Below are 9,434 nucleotides of genomic sequence, written 5' to 3'. Positions count from 1 at the left end.
GAGCTGTGACATCAGGGGAAGAGAGGATGGCTGGGAATTCAGGAGGATGCCCTGGCTTTCACTGTGAAATCAAAGCCACTACTAATGTCTCCAGTTTCAGTCTCATTTCACTTGTCTCTAAAAAATTTTGACTCTTGAAAGGGGAAGGACTCTTCAGGACAAACCTGCACTGCCCAAATTAACACCAGTGGTGATGGTTGATTGATCCCTGGACTCCTTCCCAGTTGTTCTTGTGCAGATAAGTAAAATAATTCCCCCTATATGCAAACAAACTTGATACTTCCTTGCACTTGACAAATTCTTGTTGTTGATGCCTGCAACCTAATTAACTTGTTCAGTGACTGGAAGCTCCTGCAGGAGGAAACTTTCTGTGGTATAGTAGGGGAATAATATTTTCAAAGGATGACATTTGCAAATGTCCAGGGTTTTTTTGTTGTTGGTTTTTTTTTGTTTGTTTGTTTGTTTGGTTTTTTTGTTGGAAGAGGGGTATGTGCCAGCTCACTTGCCTAAGATGGGAAAAGGCCATATCTGGAAAAACATCCCTTTCACTTTTTCCAACATTTATAAAGAACATTTTGAATTTTTTGATTTCTTGGAAGAAACATTCTGAGGATTCTTTTTTGGTGTTCGATTTATTTTTTTTTTTTAGAGCGAAAGTTGTAGATAAAATCGATGCTGCCGATGCTGCCTCGCCGGCCTGCACCGCCTTACCTCCCCACGGCTGCCGTGCCTAGTTCTGCATCGCGGGCCGTGGGCGCCACCGCATGCTTCCACCACTCGCCAGCTGGAAGTTCAAAGCTGAACTTGATCTGGACGCATGAACTTGAAACAAAACACAATCCAGCCCTCACCGCACGCCGGGCTGATCCGCCCGACGTTAATGTTAATCGCTGCTGTTAATGGTACGTGGCTCCCGGCGCGGGGGATCTTCCTCCAGGGAGAGCGAGACGCCGATGTGGCCTGCCCCGGCCGGCAGAGACCCAGGCCACGGCCCGGCTCAGCTGGAGGCCGTTTCACCGAGCGGTCGAGGGGCAGGTGCAGGAGGCGGGGGGCGACGCACCGGCAGCGGGCACTGCAGTCCCCCTCCCGGCGCGGACTCAGAGGCAACACCACCAACACAGGGTTCTCTCTGGGCGGCGGGAACCGCGGGACACAGCCCGCAGCGGCCCGGGCGGGGCGGGGCCGGCCCGGGCCGGGCCGCCCTCCTCGGCAGAGTGGGGAAAGCGCGGCACCTGCCCCCGTCGGGGCCGTCCGTCCTTCGCGGTATTTAGAGGAGCGTTGCGCCTGGGTGTCGCTTGCAGTCGGGGCCGGGCAGCGTCCTCTTAGCGCCATGAAGTGTGCCGGCATCAAGAACCCGGTGTTTGAGCCACCCAGCCCCGACCTCGGCCACCAGCGCCAAGTTAGACCTGCCGGGGCAGATGCCGGCGTCCCTGAGGCTGAGGAGGGGCCCTGCGGGTGGGGCCGCTGCGCCCCTAAGGCTCTGCAGCTCTGCAACAACCCTGAGGGCTACCTGGCTGCCTACAGCCTCCTGGCTGTCTTCCAAGGTAATGCGTCCCTGCCACCTAGTCCAGATCCGCAGACTTGCTTCCTTTTCTACCCTCCCCGGGGGACCCGGCCCCAGCAGGATCTGTGCTGCCCTGGGCACATCTTTCTTAGTCTCTGATCTGGAGCTGGGGGGGAAGTCAGGTGGGAGTCTGAGCTGAGGAAGACAGGGAAGAGTGGTGGCTATTTGCGTGGTGGGTAAGGGGAGGCAGGCTTCCTCCAGCTGCCCAAGTCTGGTGCTGTTGCTGAAATGTGACAGTAGTGGCTTCACTAAGGGAAGAAAGTACTGTAACGCCCTGGATAGGGAAGCTGCTTATACAGTATTACTGTCTGTATTTCACTCTGTTCCTTCTTTTCTTCTTTTCTGCCTAGTGCTGCTGAGTCCATGGTCCCACCAGCTCTGTTCTTCGCTCTCTTTTCTATACTGTATTCCCATTCCTCACTGGGAAATAGTTGAGATATACGAGCCAGGGAATAAAACACATAATATAAACCAATAGAAAAAACTGTAGTGCCCTAGCATGTACTTTGCTGCCTTCCAATTAAAAAGGTACTTTGGCATGATGGTTGGGTGTGACTTTGGATAATTAAGATAGCTTTAAAAAAATCTGATTTTGTTTTGTGGATTCCAGTGCAGCTATCTTTCTAACACTTAAGTTAATTGCTTAACTTAACCTTGGGTAGAACCTGAAGTTTGACTTGCCCTTAAATTCTGTTGTTCAGCTTCAGGTATTCTTGTCCAGATTTTTGATTTTCTGTAACAAGATTGTTAGGACCTTAGCAAGCTTTAGGCTTAGAAAGTAGTAATAATGACTGAGGGGGAGGGGAAGCATTAGTGTACTGGATGTACAAACTTGAGGTTTGTAAAGTTTAGATATTTGTCTGTCTAATGGAGCTATTGGATTAATGTTCAGAACCCTTTAACTTTATGGGACTTCTGAAAAATTATGAGGCTTTAAAACTCATCCTTATTGCTCATAAAGAACAAGACTGCTGTGGAGGGGTGAGGGGAATTGTAGAAGAAGAGCAGGCAGGCTATGGTGAAAACATGTGTGATATGGATGGCTACATTCCTGCCTGGAACCACAGTGAGGTAACTGGCATGGTCTGAGGAAAACTGAGTGGGAGACTCTGCTTGAAACCTAGATGAATCCAATTGCTACTTATGTTGCTTGGAAAATCCTTAGAAGAACCAGTGTGTTTCAGTATGTATTTCCATGAACCCTTTCTGATTTCAACCTGTTTAGAATCTGATCTTTTCTTAGCATACACAAGTTGTGTGAGGAAAAAATTATCTAGAGAGCTTTGGGCAGAGCTTTTCGTTCCTTGCCTGTATTCGAAAGGCCATGCTACAACTGGTAGGACCAGATGGTGATTACTCTTGCAATTGTCCTGCTGTTATTTCAAATTTATCTTCTCCAGTGTTGTAAAAAGAAAGGGAGGGCTGGGAGAACTTCTTGCATGGCAGATTTCAATGGCAACTGAGTATTAGAAGACTTCTAGATCATGCATGTACTTTTTTGTAGTTTAAGAATATGGATATGCAACCAAAAATACCTTGAATGTGACACTGAAAAGTTTCAGATTATATTAAACTAGACAAAGTGTCTTGAGTATTTCCAGCACTTCTAAATTTGCTATACCAGTATTTCTTAAAATCAAGTTGGTTGTGCTGACCTGATGGTATAATCAGCTGAATAATGAATTCATGATCATCTAAATTTTGTCTCTTATTACTAGTGTGAATAGGTTCCCTATCATAAAAATGTCTTGTACCATAAGAATCTTTGTCCCCTTAGGGTACTGTGGGTGTTGGTTATGCTACTTAACCAGGTTTTGGTCCTGTTATCTAACTGTAGATGTATGTCAGACCTCAGAGAGGTACCTATGTAATCTAGTTCAGATTTAGGGTCTTTAGTGTAAGGAAAATTCTGATGCTTGTTTTGAAAGCTGATGTAGGCATGGCTATTGCAGACCATGTGACATTCTTAAAGGTGTGTTATCTGGATTTTCTGAACAAGTACGCTTCTTTTGGCTAGATTGTGGAAAGTTGCAAATCTTTCAGAAGCAGAAAAAACAAGAACCATTTTCAGACAAGAAATTTAGTGCTGCGTGTGAGAATTTGAAAATATGCGGGTCTTGCAGCTTCAGAGTTTAGATAAAAGCTTGCAAGACAGAACAGGGATTTTGAAGTTGTGAGCTACTACTGTACTGTATCTTTGAGTCCAATTATTGCATTTAGCCTCCAAATTAGAAACCAACACTGAGGAAGATAAAATTTACCTATAAAACTCGCTAATGCTTACCTACCTCTAGGAAAATTTATTTCCTGATGTGCTGAAGAATAACAGTAATCCTTAACACACTTCTGATGTATGCAAGTTGATACACTAGACTTTTTACACAATGAGTGAACATAGTAGGTAGTTGTCTGCAGTGACCTGGTACATGTGTGTACATCTTTGTATGTGTATGTCTAACTGAAGGCCTGTGTTTTTTAGGTTATATTCTAGCTGCCCTAGAAAGAGGTTATTGTTATCATTAGCACCTGGTATGCTGTATTTCAGCTTCTTGGAAGATTCCAGGTGAAACTTAACTCTTCATTTCAGACTGCAAGTACATGTGAAACCTGTATTTCCAGAATAGAAAACACTTGTTTGTGTAGAACATGGTTACATGACTAATACTTGCTTTCTGTATGGCACTTAGAGTTGCATAAAGGTATGATTGTGTCTTGTAACACAATAACTGGATATGCTGCCGTTCATAGTTATAGTACCAAACAAGGTAGAAGTTATCTCACTATTTTGAGTACAAGAAAGAATATTTATTCTTCAGGTCAGTAATAATTTTATTAAACAAAACAACAGAACTGCAGTTTGAGACTGGGCCAGTCTAACTTGTCTGAAGATTTTGGATAGCACTACTGTTTTATACCATGATTAGATTTGTTGCTGAAGGGACTTTTAAATTATTTTTGTGGGATTTTTTCTTTTTTTTAGTTGAGTGTCTGCAGACAACGGCTTTAAAGCCACCATACTTCTAACAACTGTAGGGCACATTCTTTTTTTTTGTTTTGTTAAATGAAGAAAAAATACTCTTGTTATTCATTACAGCAAATGAAGTTGGTTTATGATTAATCTGGATTTTGTGGGTCGGTACACACTATACTTCTAACAGATGTGGCAGGACAATAAGGTTTTGGATGAGAATAGTTAAAAATAATTTCTGTAGTACTATTTAAGTGTTGAGATGTCCTTGTAGGATTTGTTCTTCAGATCAATTTAGTATCAGCCAGATTCCATCTTTCCTGAAGAGACTTTAGTCATTAATCACTAGTTGATGGCAATTGAGAAGTTATGCTGCTGGGCATCACATCTACATTTTTACAGATTAAATCTAATTAACCAATAAAATTAACTGGAAGGTTTTATGTCTTTTAGGATGTAAAATAAAGGTGGCAACTTAAACTAGATGTAAAAGACAATGACTTCTAGTTCTGTAATCGACTTGCTATGTAGTACATCTAGTTCATGTGAATGTTTTAAGGCCTTAGTAAATATTTGAAGTGCTGGTAAATGGGAAAAACTTGTTTGTGCATTCCTTCATGCTAGTATTGTTCTCTGGTCAGTGCTCCTTAAGAAGAAAAGAAAGCTGCCAGATGTATAAATAATGGCAGTGGAGGAACACCTGAATACTTCTGTTAATCCTGTATGAATTTAAATGTGGTGGTCAGACTGACAGGTGAAATTGTTATCCTTAATAAAGAAGCCATAGTAGGCTATTAGACAATTAGGATTGTGCCGAGAGCTGCCTCCTTATAGAAAGCTGAAGTGTTTAGTTATGGTGGGGATTGCACTGATAAGAAAACAGCTGTCTGATCACAGATTTGGAGTAATTTTTTTTAAGATGTAGAGCACTTCATGCAGATCTGTTGAAGTTCAGCCTATGTAGTTGCACAGTGGTGCAGTGTTTTTCGAAAACTAACTTAAATCCCTTGCTGTCCCCAGTCATCTCTCCTGCTATTCCTTCCTTGGAATGACAGTAGAGAATTGTGTTTGAATTTTAAAAAGAGGAAGGATAACTGTAGGACCTGTGTCATGTGTTGCTCATCAGTTATCTGTGAGGTTACAGAACTCCTAATCTTATTTGCAACTGTGAGTCCAAGAATTTCTAACTTTTTTCCAGGACATATATTTTATTACATGCACAGTTTAACTCTAACTCTGTTACGAAGTACACTACTTGTCTCACTTTTGGGACTGTTAAAAGTGAACCCCTGTAAATTGAAGTAGTTGGTGTTTCACATACAAACAGAACACAAGGCAGGATGGGAGATTCAAGTTAATATCTACAAACAACACTTTTGTAAAAATGGGCAGTGCGTATAAGCATGCACTGGCAATTACAGCTTACTTGCTTCTACTTTTGGATCAGATTTTTGGAGTTCATCTGTGCCTGAGTAGGGTAACTTATCCAAGGCCTTTACTCCAGGCTGTCTGACACATCTGCTTCGGGAACTTCAAGATTCAGAGGGCAAACTTTTTTCCTCAGTTGAAGTAAATCACCTCAGTTGCTCTGAAACAGTTACAAAGTATTTTTAAATAGCTTTATGCTTTTTTATATTATGCGGGAAGGATGTCTATTCAAAAGCCTTCTTGTATCTTCCCTTTGTGATGGCAGGGAGGAAATGATGTTTGTTTGGCAATCATTATTTGAAAGCTATGTCCTGAACTTGCTTCTCTTGTAACTTGTACTATAATGTAAGTCATAACCTTGACTGATTTCCTTGTAATTTCTACAGTATCTTAGGCATTCTGTTTGAAATCTGTCTGTGCTTCAAACTGAATCTGGAACCTTAATACATGAATAGAGAATGAGGCATGGTATGCTACTGGCTTAATACTTGCGTATTGAATCCTTAACAGCTACAGGAGAGAACAAAATTGAATAGGTCCTGTGTAGTATATCTAGCTTAATTTGTCATTGTATCAATCCACTCTATACCCCGATTTTAAAGCTAATGAATACCTTAAAATGTAGCTCTAAATGTAATCATTTTAATCCTTCCATCACTCAATAAGTTTGCCCTTGCAACTATCAAATTAAAGTATCTTTCTTTGACTAATTATCTCCTTTTTTTTTTTTTTTGTAGGCATTGTGGTAAATGGCCTGATTAACATCAGTATTTCAACAATTGAGAAGCGTTATGAATTGAACAGTTCCCTCACTGGCTTAATCTCTGCAAGCTATGACATTGCTTTTTGTTTGTTGTCATTGTTTGTATCTTTCTTTGGAGAGAGGGGGCACAAACCACGATGGCTTGCGTTCTCAGCATTTATGCTAGGATTGGGCTCACTTGTATTTTCCTTACCACATTTTGGTAGTGGAAAATACCACTATGGAGCTAAACTTGAAGGTAAGCTTATCCTTGTTTTGAAAAAGATTAAAAAAAAAAAAATTAGAATCTCTGTAGCAACTTGGTGCAACTTTTAATTTTTACAGCCTAGTGAATCTCTGTTCAAGTCCTAAAAATAGGATATTATCTCTAACACTGAAAATACAAATATCCTGTGAAATTTGTAAGTTCAAGAGCTGTCTCTGCACAGTAAACTTTTTCTGAAGAGATCTGAGTGTCAATATCAGTTCTTGCTCTTAAGCAACATTAGAATAAAATAATTTTTTGACTTGCATTGATGAATGAAATTAAAATTCACTTTGATTAAAAAAAGTGATCTGACATTCCTTTGTGAATAGGAGTGCAAGCTAATAAACTTGTTGAATAAACATTAACGGAAAGCTGTTAGACTTACTGTTGTCTCGTTGAAAGGTGACTACATGTTATAGTTCTTTCAGGTTTTGAACTATTAAAGGCATCTTGAGTAATTCATTAACAAGTTTCACTAAGTTATTCTAAAACGTTGACTAAAACTTGTGGGTTTCTTTGAAATAGAGAATGAGCAGTACTGAACTATACTGAACAAAGCAGTATTGAAATTGTGCGAGCAGCCAGCTCTCAGATCTTACTGATGTTTTCTCATAAAATAAGACTTTAAGTGCAGTGTGCGTAGTGTCAACTATTTGCATCTCAGCTTAGTGGCACACCTGTAACTAATAAAGAAACATCCAGATATATTTAAAGCAGGATGGCTTGATCTTTTAGGATTGTCTTAATTGTTATCGCAGCGTTTAATCAGACTTATGCCTTCAATGACTAAGCATATTAGAGTACTCAATAAAAAATATCAGTAGCTATTAAGCAATCTGATGGAAGGTCCTCAGTCTTCTGGTTGTTGATTCTCAAATTAGTTTTTTAAGTATGAATCATAGGATCATGGAATGGTTTGCATTGGAAGCAACCTTAAAGATCATCTAGCTCCAACCCCCCTGCCATGGGCAGGGACACCTTCCACTAGAGCAGTTTGCTCAAAGCCCCATCCAACAAAGCCTTAAACACTTCCAGGGAGGGGGCACCTGCAGCTTCTCTGGGCAACCTGTTCCACTGTCTTGCTGTCCTCACAGGGAAGAGCTTCTTTCTAGTATCTAATTATACTCTCTTTCAGTTTGAAACCATTATTCTCATCCTGTCATTATACTCCCTGATAAAAAGTCCCTCCCCCCCCCTTTCCTGTAGGCCCCCTTGAAGTACTGGAAGGATACTATAAGGTCTCTGGAGCCTTCTCTTCTTCAGGCTGAACAACTCCATCTCAGTGTGTCCTCATAGGGTAGGCACTCCAACTCCCTGATCATCGTGACCCTCCTCTGGACCTGTTCAAGCAAGTCCTTGTCTGTCTTATGCTGGGGACCCCAGAGCTGAACACAGTGATCATGTCAGACACTTCCATGAGCTGTTCAGACATTGACTATTAGTTAAATAAGTTTGGTAAGATGTTGTTCCTCATTTAATAATTGAGGATCTGAGGCAGAAGTAAATTGAATTTTTAACTGAACAAGGCCAAAAGAAAAGAACTCTTCAGTGTTTGGAGGCTATGAGCAGGCGATTACTTATTACCCCTTAGTAGAGGGGCAAGAGCTTATTTGCTCCTGCCTATATAAGATTCCCTTTAATCTACAATTTCTGTTTAAGTGTTATCTTCCCTAATTCAATAGTGTGGAAGGGAAGCTGAATTAAATAGAAAACCAGTTCCAACCTGATTCTATTATTTTTTAATTTGGAACAAGATGCTGATGGTAGTAGTCTGAAGGGAGATGGCCCACGATTGCAACAAATCTCTCCACCTCCTACCAGTTCTTGTTGAAATCTCAATCTGTTACAGTTTCATCAACTATCTGCCACTTCACCCACCTTTAAAGATGCTGTTTTGATACCTTATTAGGGATAATGTTCTACATAGACTTTTGAAATCTAAAACCTGTAGGGAAAATCTTAAATGGAACATGTGGGTTTTTTTCTCCCCTGTCAACTAACAGATTTCATCCTGTTTTGACAGATGTAATGCAGGTACTTATGCTACGACTGTGGTGAGCAGATTTAAGTACTTGAAAAAAACACTATCAAAGATTAATGACTGCAGAGTGCAGTGGATGTGTGCCCTATGGCAGACTCAGTGTGAACCTGGAGGTTCTGTGCAATGGCATTGTTTAACAGTTAAGTAAACCACAGTACATTATTTTGTAGGGTGTCTGGTTTAGCTAGTTCTGATGTTGATGAAACACCTTAACTATACATTTAGTTGCAGAATTTAATAGCACCACACCCCAGAAATCTTCCTTGTTGCTTATTTGTTTGGATGAGTGGTTTATAGAGATTTTAATGTATTTGGAATAAACTTTTATTTGATGCTTTTTATTAAAATCTACCACCTAATTTAATTTTGAACAGGTCCTAGTTGCTTGCTTGATTGTTTACGTCCATCTGTTATATATACAGT

At 40.7% G+C, this 9,434-nt stretch overlaps 1 protein-coding gene across 1 annotated transcript in view; it reads left to right on the top strand.

Moving 5' to 3' along the window:
* The first annotated feature begins 1,330 nt into the window (after positions 1-1,330).
* The window catches only part of SLCO4C1 (solute carrier organic anion transporter family member 4C1), a 36,205-nt gene continuing 28,101 nt past the window's right edge, over positions 1,331-9,434 (top strand). Inside the window, exons 1-2 of the mRNA XM_086480107.1 lie at positions 1,331-1,544; positions 6,698-6,961. Of these exons, the coding sequence (XP_086336233.1) occupies positions 1,331-1,544; positions 6,698-6,961 (478 nt within the window). The remainder of the gene's footprint in view (positions 1,545-6,697; positions 6,962-9,434) is intronic.

This window comes from Leptosomus discolor, chromosome Z (assembly GCF_034619465.1).
Source record: "Leptosomus discolor isolate bLepDis1 chromosome Z, bLepDis1.hap2, whole genome shotgun sequence".
In the NCBI taxonomy this organism is placed as follows: Eukaryota; Metazoa; Chordata; class Aves; order Leptosomiformes; family Leptosomidae; genus Leptosomus; species Leptosomus discolor.
This window is presented reverse-complemented; position numbering and strand designations above follow the sequence as displayed.